This window comes from Myripristis murdjan, chromosome 9, assembly GCF_902150065.1.
Source record: "Myripristis murdjan chromosome 9, fMyrMur1.1, whole genome shotgun sequence".
Taxonomy (NCBI): Eukaryota; Metazoa; Chordata; class Actinopteri; order Holocentriformes; family Holocentridae; genus Myripristis; species Myripristis murdjan.
Window position 1 is genome coordinate 4,715,683 of NC_043988.1, and position 16,051 is coordinate 4,731,733.

Here is a 16,051-nt window from a genome sequence, read left to right on the forward strand (position 1 = left end):
AGATCAAGTCAATGCTGCACTGCATTTATTCTGTTATATTTCAGATCTTGCCAGTTTCTTAGCTTACTTTGCATGTGTTAACTTACAGCCATCCTTGGTATCTGCATCGATGTATGGGAACTGTGTTTCAACTTTTTAAAACATATTATAAAAAGTTAACAGCATAATCAATAACCTAATTATAAACCATTCATGAACCCTTTGGTACCAATTTACCCTTATTGTAAATTGGTACCAAAACCTTTTTTTCCCATATTTACTGGTCAGCTGACTTGGGCACTATGAAAAACCTTTTAGGCGCTGTGCCTACTAGTAAGTCTTATAATGGCTGGGAAACACTGAAAGACTGTTGCTTTACTCACATTTGGTAGGGGGTGCCAGAAATTTGTTCACATTGCATTTAAATCTGTTGGTATATAATGGGAATTTCACCGGATATGATAAAATTGTTTTGAAGGAAAATTGGTCACAGCAGCTTTAACCAATGCATTTTCTAGACACTTGATTTTCTTAGTTCTCAGTAAATTTGGTAGCCTATGTGTTAAAAGATTTTATATGAATATTGTTGTGTTCATTATTTTAAACTGCATCTCTTTTATATCAAGTCAGTGCTTTCTTTAATGAAGAATGTTTCATTAGTATTTGGGTATGACAGATGCTTTTGTGTTTGATCAAAATGCTATGTGTGCAACATCAGACTCCTTGAACTTTTCCTTCCATGTCCCTGTTCTTCTGCTTTTGTAATTTATTCAGAGGGCAGTTCCTATACTACGACAAAGAGGAGGTGGCCGCCAAGCCCAGGGAGTGGAATAAATATGAATTCCACTACGACAATGTGCTGTGGGCCTTCCTCACCCTCTTCACCGTGTCCACTGGGGAGGGCTGGCCAACGTAAGTGCAGCTACTGGCCTGTCTCACACCATCACAGACGATTATTACAGTCAAATCTCTGTATCCTGTTGTGCTGATATGAATCAGGCTGTCCGATAATGACATGCTTTGTTATCACAGCTTACAATGCACCCATTTCTGATGGATATTGACACCGAATGAGATCGCACCGCTTAGATGAAATTTTAGAGATCCCTGTCGCAGAAACAAATATTCAAAAAATACAGCAAAAACTTAAAAAAAATACAAATATAACTATCATTACACAATTGAGTCCAACATTACAAGAACACATTAAGTCATAACAGATAAATGAAACAAAGAAATTGTAACAAATAAATGAAACAGCTAAATGTACAAAACAAAATGTTCCCATCACAGACAAACCCACTCGAGACTTCATTTTGCTTTGACCTCACATTTAAGGGTGGGGATAGACAACTTTGAGATCAGTGTAGATGGGTGTCGACCACAAAGATGTTCCTCTGTTTGTAAAAGAACAACGCTGAGGCAGTTTTTGCACACTGTTGCCCATCAGATATCCAAACAGCTGTCCTGTATATCACTGTCTCAAGGCTGCCATCTCAATCACTGTTGTCTCTGTGCCAAAGAGGCGATACTGTCACACAGTCACACAAGCTACTCTTATGGGGTCAACATTATACAAATTCCAGGATGTTTTTTTTAAATTTTTTTTTATCAGTTTCTAATCTTGAGGAGCAGCTTTATGCAAGTGTGTGTTGAGAAGTGATTTAAAATGGGAGACCGATTCAGCCCGCCTGATCTCCTGAGGCAGCGCATTCCTAAGTCTGGGGGCTCTAACAGCAAATGCACAGTCACCTTTAGTTTCTAGCTTTGACTTTGGAATGAATAACAGCACTTTGCCTGAGGATCGCAGGCAGCATGTTTGGTCATAAGAGGAGAGCAGCTCGGAGATATATGGAGGTGCCAAACCAAACCATGATTAAAGGACTTTAAAATTAATTCTAAAAGACATAAGTAGCCAATGTAAAGACATTAAAATATGTGTAATATGGTCACATATTTGGAACCAGTTCAGAGCTGAGCTGCAGCATTTTGTGTGAGCTGGAGGCGATGGGGAGACTTTCGGGAGACACGTGTACATGGAGTTGTAGTAGTTGAAATGTGATGAGATAAACACGTGTAATTTTTCTCCAGATCAGTGCATGACTCAAACAATTTGATTGGGGTCTTTCAGCAAAGATGATGAGCGTCATTGGGTGATTGGGCATTGGGCTTTGTTTGTGGAATCCAGCCCAATGCCCTGAATGTGCTGATGGGACATTTTCCAATGTGCCATACATGATTGCGACATTTTTGGCCAAACGTGAAATTGTTTAATATATTGCCACCATCTAGCCGATTGTGAGATCTGTGACCTATCTTGTAAAAATGTAAAAATGCTAGATTGGCAATTGATGAATCCATCTCAGAACTGAAAGTCGGTTATTGTATCATACAGCTCACTCTTTATAACCTGAAGGCTCGCATAGAGTAGCATGGGGCTACTTTTGCTGCTAAGATTATATTAGTGCTGTTAATGAGAATAAGCCTCCATATCTCCCGTCCTCAATATTAATTGTCATGGCTATTTTTGTTCATAAAGAGAGTTTTAAGTGTTAATATCTGATAACATTGTGTGTAGTACAGCAGCCTGGTCTTTATTCCCTCATCCAGATTACCTTGTGCATGGTCAAAATACATATAACTTTCATTGCAGCAAATGGGGCCTATAAAGTTTAAGTTAAAAAAAGATTGCATACTATTTACTCCACATCTTAACTCTTGTTTCCTGATGTGCACATGTGTTTCCAGAGTCTTAAAGCACTCTGTGGATGCCACCTTTGAAGACCAGGGTCCGAGTCCGGGCTATCGGATAGAGATCTCCATCTTCTATGTGGTCTACTTCGTGGTCTTCCCTTTCTTCTTCGTCAACATCTTTGTCGCTCTGATCATTATCACCTTTCAGGAGCAGGGGGACAAGGCCATGTCCGAGTGCAGCTTGGAGAAGAATGAGGTATAACCGGAAAAATTACAAGCAACTTTGAGTTTTATTTATCAAATTAAAGCTCTTGATTACATCTGTTTAGTACCTGGGATGTTGTTGTTGATGATGTTTTTTGTTTTGTTTTTTTATTATCATTATCATTATCATCCAAAGCTGTGTTGATCCACAAATACAGATGGGTTGTAACATCTAAAATGATGCCAGGTGGGAAGGATTTCAGATATGTAGATATAATATATGTTTTTTTGTTGGTTTTGTTTTTCCTGAAACAGATTTCATTTACTCTTCATTTATAATAAAAACTGGATTGCTGATGATGTAATATTGGAATGCCCAACTTTGTAACATTTTATAACAGAGGTGCTATAATGACTAAATCTATAATCTCTCTAAATCAATTTTTCACCTTTTCACCGCTGACTCCAGGGGGCAGTTAATTAATAACCATCCGGAGTATATAATAAATCAGTGATTCCAAAAACAACCAAAAACAGTATGTGGTACATTTGAACAAAAATGCTGCTTTTTACTGTTGAGGAAATGTTGCACTCAGTTTCGCTGTGATAAATAGTTGTGGAATTTCAGTAGGTCCCCTTAGATGCCAGATATCCATTCCTCCAATCAAGACTTACTTTTGAAAGGAGTGCACTGAGAAATGATGAAGCTGTTGAATGGAATGCTGCATTTGTGTTCATTGCAGCGGGCTTGTATTGACTTTGCCATCAATGCCAAGCCTCTGACTCGCTACATGCCAGAAAACACGCAGTCCTTCCAGTACAGGATGTGGAAGTTTGTGGTTTCAGCGCCATTTGAGTACTCCATCATGATCATGATTGCCCTCAACACCGTGGTACTCATGATGAAGGTAAGAGCTTCTACCAAAGATATTAAAAATTGAATACTTGGAGTGTACAGTATTCGTGTACAGTATTCACATACGGTATGTTCTAAAAGAGTTTGAACTGAAGATGTGAAATAAGATAAGCTTGTTAGATATTGTTAGATGCTAAATATTCATCTGTTCAGTGGCAGACTCAGGCTGTTTGAACGGCAGGGGCGAAAAAATAAAAGGCACCTGCTGCACCACCAGCGCAAAAAGCTATGATGCATCATGTTTCATCTTAAGTGAAAAAGCAATTCACACCAAACTTTCAAGACGTTTTTGTGCAAATTACTCAAAAATAATTTCCTTCGGGAAGGATTTTTACATTTCTGTTTGATTTCCACATTGAGGTTCGCATAGAAGTGGCTAAGCTGGTGGACAAGGTACCCAAGCCCACCAGCGCGTCTGTCAAAAGGTCATTCACAGAATTTTACGGGTTAAAATTCACACAAAGGCAAAGAAAACTTGGTCAATGGAACTGAATTTCTCCAACAGTGATTGCTGAGATAACCTTGGCTATAGAATAGAACCTAGCATTCATATTTTTCATTGGCTGCTGAGTGTCTCAGTGGTCATTGCTGGTGTTTTGTGTATCTTTTTCTTTGGATTTTCCATAATTGGTGTTCTTTTCTTTGTCTGTCCAGCCATGTTGGCTAACTTGATGCTTAATCTAGTTCTTTTTCTTTGAAAATATGAAATCCCTCTTGAACTTACTGATAATCACCATTGTTGGGAATAATGCAATACAAAATAACATTGCTATAATTAGATTACTTTCCCCAGTAACAAAGTGATATATGAGATTATGTTTTCAATTTTCTGTGATCACATTATAGTCACTGTTCCAAAAAAAGCAGTTGTCTGAAGTAACTTGTGTTACTTAAGCAAAGGACCTCAACTAAGTTATTGTTTAACACTTCACAAATCACATCCATCAGTGACCATCAGAGGCTTCTGATCACATCACTCATACCTTCTTGTTTTGATATCAGCAAGTATAACAGGTTGGATCAAAGCACTCCTGTGGGAAATATGCTGACAGAGGAGTGCAGATAGTCAGGGAGTTTATTCAGAAACAAAATACACTGGATCTTCTCACTCATGTTAGCCTATTTGTGAAAGATGTTGATTCAAAACACTTTTTTTATTTCTGCTCTAATCTGCACAGACACTATAATATCCTATTGTACCGTATCATTGAGCAAAATCCATACACCAAAAAAACTGATGAAGGCCCCAAAACTACACACTAGTTTGGATGATATTTTTGTGATTCATTTGTGTTTCAGTTGAATTTGCTTCAAAGCACACTTGACACTGCTGTGACTGCAACTAACATCAGTAATGTTGAGAATAATCCTTATTGGGTGTATATTTGACATTCTCTCAAGATAATTTCACTGAAAACCACTTCAACTTAAGATTTATTCACTACAGGCTATGGTTAAAGAAGTGGGTTTTAAGATCAGGTTTACAAATTGATACTGTTGCCAATTTCCTCTTAATATGATCAGCTGTTATGATATACGGTGGTGAGTTCATGTAATCAAAGATGCATCATGTAATCATGGATCAGCACTTGTACATTTTAGAAAGTAACACAACAAAGTAAAACAGTTCTGTACAGTATTTAGAATAGCTATTACACTCCTTAGCACTGATTGTTGAAGTTACAATATGTAGCTTTTCTCCTTGAGGCACACCGGCTCTCCAGCTGGTTAGGTTTCCACCTGGTGTGTACCATGAGGCTGAGCACCCCAATGCTAATGAGCGTCCTGCAGGGGAAAAGTTGAAAAGGTCTTTTCCCATGTGTTCCCCAGTTCCATGGAGCTCCTGACTTCTATGAAGCTATGCTGAAGAACCTCAACATCATCTTCACTGCCCTCTTCTCCCTGGAATGCATTCTCAAGATCATTGCTTTCGGTCCACTGGTGGGTTACAGTTTAACTTCCACATATTACTGTACTGAGTACTTAACAACAACCAATTCTGAACTCATGTTTTCCTCAGAATTACCTGAAGGACGCCTGGAATGTGTTTGACTTTGTGACAGTATTGGGGAGCATCACTGACATCCTGGTCACTGAAATCAATGTAAGAGCACCCCACCCAACACACACACCCACCTCACTTCCCCAAAGCTCAATGCATTGGATTAATTGTACCATGTGTTCATGGTAACGAGTTAGGGCAATGACAGTGACACACAAAGCAGCCTGTACACCAAGCTTTGCACAGAACCGCTAACTGGCCATATCAGCAAAGACAATGACTTGGACATGATCCAAAGACCCTGATAGCTTAGACAAGGAGAGGGGGGTAGTTGGGGGATAGAGAAAGAGAAAAAAAAAGAAAAAGGGGGGGGGATTGTGAAAGAGGCTTGTGTTTATAGCATCAATCTATCCTCAAGGCCTGATATAGGATCTGAGGATGGACACCTTCCTTGAATCTAGCTTAGAGAGTAATCAGGGCTATCTTTTCTATGCGGTGTAGAGCAAAGCAACATGGCTGTTGTGCTGTTTGTGTTGTTAACGCTGTTCACTCTATCCGGTCAAGGCTGCTTTTTACAGTGCAGTTTTCTGTTTAAATGTGTGTTCCGCTGTGCAGTAGCCTGACTGATTTCCATGTGTGTGTTTGTGGGCTTAATCAGTTTATGTTGTGCAATATGACTGTTAGTTTTCTCGCCTCTCCTTGTTGCTTCCTTACTATCTTCCTCTTCTCTGCTCTATTGTGGTCTTCTCTCTCTCTCTGTCTTTGTCTCTCTCTCTGCTTTGTCATCTTGTCGATTGTCCTCAACGGTGTTGCCATCCTCTGGTCCAAATCGTCACTAGACTACGGTGAGTGACTTTCCATTGCGATTCTCTGCTTTTAACTCACACATTAAGATAGAGTATGTGCCATATCCTCCTCTCTAGAGAAATAGTTGTGAAAGCCATGGCACAAAGTAGGATGTGGGTCATCCCAATATGGTATGTTTTAATGACCCTAGCTCATAGGATGAGAATTGTATTACATTGGGTTCAAAACGACTAAGTCTCAACACCAGCGTTGGACACCTGTGGCACAACCATGCACCATGGAAGGCCAAGTCATTCCAACCAAACACTATAGCAGTGGATTAACTAAGTAACACACCTGCCACCAGACCCTGTGTCACTTATGCTTGTTTCTGGGTGACAAGACACACTGAAGCCACAGACGTGCTATCAGTGCCAAACCTCAGCATTCCTGGTTTTTGTGCTTCTCGTGAAGATCATCAAATCCTTTGAGGCATGCTTGTGATGAAAGGCTGCCTAAATGAACTTGACTGTGCTTGACCGTGCACCTGAAAACTCTGACTTCAGATCTCCAATGAGAAAAGCTCTGCCAGTCAGGGACAAAGGTACTGCAGTATCGTCTGCATTCTGTCAGTCTTATGGCGGCACTACAGTGTGCCTAGTTGTTCAGCTTGCAGTTATATCATTTGGAGCATAAATACATCATTTGTCCACACTCCGTCACATTCATTTCTCTGTGTTGTCTATGAACCAGTGTTTGATAAACTGCTGTAGTGTTTGCTTAGAATGAAAACTTACAGACTTTTGGCAAATGGTTATCTGTTCCCGCTCTAGAATGATGAGTAAACAAACAATGAAAGAACCACTAATAAATCAAGATAGTTATGAGAAGAATGGCTCCCTTTATATGTGTCATTAACACTAAGATCCTCAGTTCTGCTCTTTTGGTGCCCAGAGTGCTACTGGCACTGGAGTGCTACTGGTCATTAGTCCTATCAGGTAGTTAATTGCATTTATTTCGCATCCCAAATTAGACAGCTAGAATAAGAAGTAGTCTGATTTAGTCATCTGATGGTCGTTCGTTTACCAAAATGCAGATTGCCCTGCAGGCCACTTCCTGTTGTAATATTTACATCCTTTAGAACTGTTTCACTTGTTCCCCATCCATGGCTATCCTGACTGTCTGTGTTTAATAGGGATGTTTGTTACCCAGGATGCCCAACTCATGTTTGATTTGTGGTCTGTTTCTATGTATATACACTCCACCTGTACAATCTAATGCAGTTCAGTGCAACAGCTCTGCCATAAATTCTGCCTTTTAAGAAAGTTGATAATATTCAGTTTTTAATAACATTGTGGAGAATGTGTAAATTTAATTCTATGTTTATTATTGAGGTTGTAGATTGCAGAGGTATTGTACTGGACTACATTATATTGAGAAATGTTTCTAATTTTTTTGTCCTCCCTATTTATATTCAATGAGGGTGGACAGAATAGTAGAAACACCGCTCAATAAAATGCGGCTCAGTCCAACATCAGCACTAACTATGAGCTCAATGCCAAACATAGAAGTGAATGAACACCTCTATTACTGTGACAAAAAGAAAACCTGAGCATTATAGGCATCATAACAGTAAACCTTATGGCAGAACAGTTGTATTGGATTGTATTAAATTGTACAGGTGAAGCTAATAAAGTGACCACTGAGTGTATTTGCTATATGTGGATTAGAAATGCACTGGTTTTCCACATGGTTAGTAGTATGGCCAAATGCATCTGGTTTTGGTGATGAATCAGATTTTAATCCAGTTAAGATGCATTTTAAAGGTGGTCAGTATGTCCCTATTGCCGTATCAAGTGGCAACCAACCCACTAGCACTGATATTTAAAATGATCAGATGCTTGTAAGGTTGTGATTATTTGTGTTGGATAAGGCAGTAGATTGCTAAGTGCTGGACGTCCTGTCTGTCTCTAACAGGACAGGCTGTTAAACCTGAGCTTCCTGAGACTCTTCAGAGCTGCTCGGCTCATCAAGCTGCTGAGGCAGGGATACACCATCCGAATCCTGCTGTGGACTTTCGTCCAGTCCTTTAAGGTACTCAATTACACACATAAGTATTTTCGAGTTTGTAGGCACATATGGACATGCACACATTCACTCCCACAAACACCCTGCACTGCAATAATTCTGTATGAATAATTAAGTGTGTTTTGTTTTTCTGTTCTTCCCTATAGGCTCTGCCCTATGTTTGCCTGCTGATTGCTATGCTGTTCTTCATTTATGCCATCATTGGGATGCAGGTGGGTGATGCCGCTCTAATTTGGTTCTGTGGGCTAGAGTAGTCCTACACCATTAACATGAAAGGTATGTATTGCACATTAATTGACAAACACCCCATTACCTCATTTTGTCTCCTCCTGTAGGTGTTTGGCAACATTGACCTAAATGAGGACACAGCCATCAATCACCACAACAACTTCCGCACTTTCCTTCAGGCTCTCATGCTGCTTTTCAGGTATAACAAGCTTTACTGTAATCTGTTTTCATAATGAAAAGTCTGTTTTTACTATATTGGTTAGTGACAATCTTATTATTTCATTGATATTTTAAAGGAAAAAATGGAAATAAAACATTTCCCTCCGTACTGAAAGGTGTTCTCTGCTAATTATGCCATTAACTGGCAACTCTCCCAGGGTCAAGAGTTGACTATTTCAGATTCTAGTGGTTGCAGCTTTACCTAACGCACAAAAATGCAAAAACAATTGGAGATGGAGTGAGATATTAATAGAATATTTAAGTACTTGAAAAATAAAACTTTGATATGGGATTTTGAAGGCCAATACCAATATTTTTGGATAGACGCTCTCAATTTTCAGTGCCTTTAATCTAACCATTTTCATATCAGGAAAAAAAATTACCAGTGGTCAATGTGTCCCCGAGAATTTTTTTCTTGGCAGCTTTGAAAACTTCTCAAAGGGCATTTACATCACAGGAGTGTAAAACTATTATTATTATTGTTATTCTTGAATTATTATTCTTATTCTTGAAACCAAGAATAACAATAATAATAAAAAATTCATGCATACTCTGAATATGATGAAAATGTCATACTTTTGATAAAAGGCCAGTACCAGTCTGATACTCCTATTATACAGTCTGATCGTACATCATGTTTATGCTCCCACTGAATTAGTGAATAGTGAGGAGCACAGAGGATTTCCGAATGCCCATATCGCTCTGCCAGTCAGTGAGCGTTCAGCGAGTATGCAGTTTGATCTGGCCTCAAGAGGATTGCTGCTTCGGTTGTTACAAGAAGCAGGAACAAGTTGCTGCAAATAATGAAATGTCTCTCCAAACTCTGTGCAGAACTATTCTGGTATATAGATAATCATCATAGATCTCCTAGCATCCTGCAGTCATGGCACTCCAATGGAGAATTGGATGCAGGCAATATGAGATGTGTGACTTTTGTCTTGGATTTATTAAATTCATTTATTATTAAATTGGAATTTAATACATTTAAATAAATTAAATTTACATATGACATACCTGGAGGAAGTAGGTTCAGGCGGTTGGAAAGCAACATATACAGCAAACACAAATGGGCTGGTGGTTGTCATGCAAAGCAGGACTTTAGGTGGTGGCATTTCCAGTTTTCCACAGAGAGGGTGCTCTCCAAACACACACTCTTTGCACACACCTACATCACTCAGATGGCCGTAGGCAGGTACTTCAACCGTGGTAAATCTGTTGCATCACACACTGCAATAAGAACAGTGGAAAATGTTCCTTTGTAACTGTGAAAGTCATTTCTGGATCCTTGGGCTGCTACTTTATGTGCTTGTTTTGTGTCGATGCTGCTGAGGCAATTTCAGAAAGTTCCAAAGCCTCTAAACATCGCTGGCAGTATCCCTTCATTGCTCAGTCCCAATTGGGAAATGCACAAACTGGTCTTTCAAAGCCAAATGGCACTGCAGATTTTGGACACAGTGCCACAGACCATCAGTCGACCCAGTTTATGGCTTGCTGCTGCTGTGTAGTATGCTGTGGGCTCCAGATCCTCAGTCACAGCCGACCTCTCAAATCCACAAAGGCACTTTGGGCAAGGGTCTTTGCATGTAAAACATAGACAAGGAGTCATTGAATTACATCTTCACCACCATTTCCAAGCATCCCTTCTCTTAAAGAAATATCAACCATCATCTTTTAGACAGCTGTTAGCCAGCAAGCTAATTTATCAAAGTAGCTAATGTGATCTTAATATGCAGCTCCAAGCTCCTATTTGCTAGAAACTACATAACATTAGCCACTGTGCAAATCACATACATTGACAAGGCAGTGATGGTTTGCTGACTTGATACTGTGTTTAGCCAGTTAAGAAGTCAACCTCATCTAAACACAAAATTAGTCTGCTATAGCAGTGATAAAGTGATCAGTTCCCAGGCAAAACAGCGCAGAAAATACCATTGTTTATTCCAAACTGTGAAGTCATGAGTCTCAAAATGCTATCAGCTGTTGTTAGCCAGATGAGGCTTTACAACATGGCTACCACAGCACATGGCTACCACAGCATATGTTACATCACCTGCAAGACCTCCGTAGCTTCTTAGCTGACTGTATGTTTGCCTGTCTGTCTGACTGTGTGCTGGCATTTCTGTTTCAGGAGTGCGACTGGCGAGGCGTGGCACGAGATCATGTTGTCGTGTTTGAGCTGCCGACCCTGTGACAAGAGATCGGGAGCCCAGGGGAAGGAGTGTGGCAGTGATTTTGCCTACTTCTACTTTGTCTCCTTTATCTTCCTCTGCTCCTTTCTGGTCAGTACAATTACACAATTTACTGTCCCCACTCTAACTGTTGGCAGTTGAATAATTCAAACTGTCCACTCACATTGGCTTTGGAAGGAAGCAAATTCCCAGATGCATTGGCTTTGTTAAGCTTAATACTGTAATTAATGTGATTTTTTAAAATTATCATTATTATTATTATTATTACTTATATGCAAACTTGGCCAAACAGAACTTGAAAACACCAAACTCCATTTGGTTTTTATATTTTAACGGAGTCCTAGGACAATACAGTGAGGAGGCCTGGGTATCAGCAAGGACCTCACAATTTGTATGATAATGCGCAACAGTGCTTTACATTACTGACTGAAAATCTACAAGTAGACCTTAAACTACAACCTACTGCATGAAACCTCTTTAGACTAATAAAATATACAACTTATTATATATAAATCAAGAGAGAGACTGATTCAACTTAATAATTTAATTCCATGTTGCTGTTCTAATTTATTAAGGCAAAATTAGCACAATGAGCTTAGTCGTTATAACATATGAAAGTGAAGTGCATATGGATACAAAGGGCTTAACAACTGATATAACATTGCAAATTTATGCACGGCTCCAACAATGAGTACTTCAAAGACAACCACAAGACCATCTTTAATAAAAATCAGTTTATTGTATCCTACACTTATGTTATTTGCAGTTAATGGAGACAGTCTGAATTGTTTGCTCTCCATCTGATATTCTGTGTCTCTGTTCCAGATGCTGAACTTGTTTGTGGCTGTCATCATGGATAACTTTGAGTACCTTACCAGAGACTCGTCGATCCTGGGGCCTCATCACCTGGATGAGTTCATCCGGGTTTGGGCTGAGTACGACCCAGCGGCATGGTATGTCTATGTCTCCTTCTGGGTAGCTGGGCCTCGGAGAATAGCATACACAGTAAAGTGGAGGGCATAGACGCCCCTAACCTTATCCCCGCCTGCCCTTATCCCCGTGACTGAACGAGGCGTCATACAGAGGCCTTGCTCCTGTACTTTGTTGTATGCAGTCAACCCACTGATGATCATTGTTCTTTTGAAGCTGTCCTGAACATTGTGTTTATTTATGTGCTTGTTCTTTTTCGCAGCGGACGGATTTCCTATAAGGATATGTACAATTTGTTACGCGTTATCTCACCCCCCCTTGGCTTAGGGAAGAGCTGCCCTAATAGGGTAGCATACAAGGTTTGCAAATACCAGACATTTCCGTCACTAGGGTGCTTTGTGTACCTCTATGCCAAGAGACTTTTTTAACTGAATGGCTGTGCACAAATGAATTCGCCTATACACTAGCACCCGCCCCTCCAGACTGACTGGCTTTGGTTGATGATGCCGGAGTGGAAACAAAGCTTTCAAAGCCGCGGCATTCTCCCAACATGCCGCCTGCCACGCCTGCTTTGCACCAGCCGTCTGTCATGTTTAGACGGCAAACACATTCTGCTTCCCGTTTTTTAATGTATTGTCAGTTTAAAACATTACGACCTACGCAAATGTGGAGTTGTGAAAGGAAATTGATCGCTACATTCAGATCGTGAAAGCATCTGAATCAGATCAAAGCACTTTATGAGGTCCTACCTTTTCCGGGAAGATTTCTAGACATGAATGAACTCCCCAAACAAAAGTTCGGGCTGGCATTGAAACCTTTGTCTCCGTGCAACCTGGTTGAAACACTAGCGGGATGTCTGCGAGCATGCTGAGGCAGACATCCCCCCCGTACGATGCTGTCATTTCTCTTCCCCCATCAGCATCCTGTGTGTTGAGTCAACCCCACCTTCCCCTCCTCTCCTCCCCCCCTCCACCACCGAACTCACTCTCTACCATCCCATGTCTCCTCTCAGGGATCCTGAGCTCCACAGCGATGCATCCCCGTGCCCTCTTCCCTCACAGTGGCCGAGGATGGCATCCATCTTCCATCTCACTCTGGGAAATCTAAATAACAACAGATTTCTGTTTTTTTGTTCTTTTCCTTTTCATTCTTGATTTCTTCCTTTTGTTCCTCTCCTCCTTCTCTAACTCCCCATCCTTCTCTATTTTGGGTTGTTTTTGTTTGGTTTGGTTTTCTACCCCGTGAAGTGGCCGTATCAAGCACCTCGATATGTATCAGATGCTGCTCCACATGTCCCCACCCTTAGGTTTGGGAAAGAAATGTCCACCAAGAGTCGCCTACAAGGTAGACCCTCCGCTTCCTCCACCTTTCCTCCCCCCTACTGTGCTCGACAACCTCTCTCTCATTGGCGTGAACTCAAGCCAATGCTCTGTGCTCTGCAGTGCTCCCTCGTTTCTTCTCTTTGTTTTGCTAGTGCTCTGATATTTTTGGTGTAAGCCCCCTTCCTCTTACTCCCCTCCTTTCCCCTGTTTCTTTGGGCATAGCTGCAATACCCATTACTAATAGCAAGGTACAGCTTAGAAGGCCTACCGTATTGTAGTCTTTCTCACACCAACTCCAAGCAACAGGCTAATGTTACCAAGGAAATTAGTGATATCTGTTCAAAACATTCAAACATAGGCACCAGTTAGTGTTTATTTTCTACTCTGTTGAAAATATATCATTCACATATTATTGTATATATATATATAAGTAAATAACACTTGCCTTTCCTGCAGTCTCTTAAGATGTAAGTTGTGTTAGTTACAATAAAAAAATAGTATGTCATGTCACTATTTCCCTCAAATGGTTTTCCCTAGCTGAGATTTTTTTTATTTTGTGGAGCAGTGTGTGAGTGTGTGTAGCTTCTGTTGCTTTTCTGTGGGAGAAATACTTTTCTGTGTATGCTTTTCACTTTGTGGTTCTGTCTTTGCTGCCCATTTCCTGTCATCCTTTCTCTCATTTCTGTTCATTGGTAGAAATGTGTGCATGCGTGTGTGTTTGTGTGTGTTTGTGTGTGTGTGTGTGAGAGAGAGAGAGAGAGAGAGAGAGTATGAATAGATTTGTGTGTGTGTGTGTGTGTGTGTGTGTGTGTGTGTGTGTGTGTGTGTGTGTGTGTGTGTGTGTGTGTGTGTGTGTTAGGGCTGTACAATATTGTTTAAAAAAAAATGATTACATGATTTTGGTCTGATTTTGATTGCAGTTTGAATTGCAGTCCACAGGGACACAGCTTTTGGACCTATTTAGTTTTTTACCATGTAATGTAGGAGTACTACTGCTCCACCCGGCTCAAATAATTGTGTAAGGTGCAGGGAGATCAGAAAATTCAAGTAGAAATAAGGATATCCACACACTTAGTCGGTGCAGATTTCACTTTACTAAGCTCTCGGTCTGTGAGACATGAACCAATAATGCACAAGCAGGGTTGAATGAGAGGATTTCCATACAAGTCATTAGCAGCATGCAGTACACCTGTGTGCACACTTCCCTGTGGTGACGTCACACCCTCTGGGAAAAGGGAGAGAGGGGTGGGGTTGTAGCACAGTGAATCATTTTTTACCATGTAAAAAATCCTCAAAAATGTTGTGAGAGGGAGAAAACAAGACACCAGCGTTCAGGCTTTTCTTTGTTTTCGTAACACAGAGGATTTTCTTCAACAGGCATGTCGATTTTTTCAGACAATCATTCTGTCTATGACAGCCCTGCCTCTCCCTCTGTCAGTTTTCTTTGATTGTGCAGCCCTTGTGCTTATGTGTATGGGCACTGTATGTGTAGGCAAGTGTGCAAATGGGAGTGTGTGTATTTGTGTTTGTGTGTGCGTGTGTGTGTGTCTGCACCTCAGCCCTCCCTCCCTGTCACATTCTGACTCTGGTCTGTCTTACTTTTTGCACTGCCACTGATAGTACATGTAGGTGAATGCTTTTTGTGTTCAGGGGAGCTCAACTCTTACAGCAACAATCACACAGCATTATGTATGCATGTAGTGGTGCCACCAGATCTATATGAACCAAGTCTTTCTGCTAAGGCTGCGCAGGCTTTGTGGAATGGACACTCTCCTTATCGATAGCTGCCACTGTACACGTAGACTTCTACTCAACCCTCTCAACCCCAAGTTGATAATTGCTAGGATGGCAACAACAGAGTCGAGCTCCTGCGATTGTTGAGGCACCTCCATGGTTATGCGTTTACATGCCTTCTCTCACCTTTTTTTCGGTCGATGTCAGTCTTGCACCGGTGCACTTTGACTTGCAGCATAGTGCATACTGTAGCCAATAGCAGTGAATGTGAATGTCTAGTTTGTCTCTTCTGTATGTACTTCTTGAGAAGGCCTTTTGTGTGCTGAACTGAATCTTGATAAAATGTTTACCAATGTCCTAAAATGTACACATATGCATTGAAATTTGCCAAAGCAGCTCCCAGGCAATGCTATCAAACTGAATACCATTGTGGCAAGTAGGATAATCAGTACAGTAGAGGAGAGTTCTCATCAGTCCCAGCAGCACACAGATTGATTTCTCTGGGTTGACTTGTATGTTCTGGACGGGGCTCTTTTCTGTAAATGAGATATCTAACATCTCCTCTCGCCCCCTACCTGTCCTCTCCTCAGCGGTTAGTCAAGATGAACATGCCCATTGCTGATGACAACACAGTCCACTTCACTTCCACCCTGATGGCTCTGATCCGCACCGCCCTGGAGATCAAACTGGCCTCAGGTCAGAGACCTGTACCTCTCATGGTCTTGAATAGAGTAGAACAAAACAGAATAAAATAGAAAAG

The 16,051-nt window shown here is 40.8% G+C and overlaps 1 protein-coding gene across 1 annotated transcript in view; it reads left to right on the forward strand.

The window, feature by feature from the left end:
* cacna1ba (calcium channel, voltage-dependent, N type, alpha 1B subunit, a) overlaps positions 1 to 16,051 on the forward strand; it is a 150,698-nt gene that overhangs the window by 117,283 nt on the left and 17,364 nt on the right. The window contains exons 30-41 of the mRNA XM_030059364.1: positions 754 to 891; positions 2,728 to 2,929; positions 3,621 to 3,785; positions 5,624 to 5,734; positions 5,814 to 5,897; positions 8,559 to 8,675; positions 8,816 to 8,881; positions 9,005 to 9,096; positions 11,245 to 11,395; positions 12,131 to 12,258; positions 12,498 to 12,594; positions 15,882 to 15,987. Coding sequence (XP_029915224.1) covers positions 754 to 891; positions 2,728 to 2,929; positions 3,621 to 3,785; positions 5,624 to 5,734; positions 5,814 to 5,897; positions 8,559 to 8,675; positions 8,816 to 8,881; positions 9,005 to 9,096; positions 11,245 to 11,395; positions 12,131 to 12,258; positions 12,498 to 12,594; positions 15,882 to 15,987 — 1,457 coding nt within the window. The remainder of the gene's footprint in view (positions 1 to 753; positions 892 to 2,727; positions 2,930 to 3,620; positions 3,786 to 5,623; positions 5,735 to 5,813; positions 5,898 to 8,558; positions 8,676 to 8,815; positions 8,882 to 9,004; positions 9,097 to 11,244; positions 11,396 to 12,130; positions 12,259 to 12,497; positions 12,595 to 15,881; positions 15,988 to 16,051) is intronic.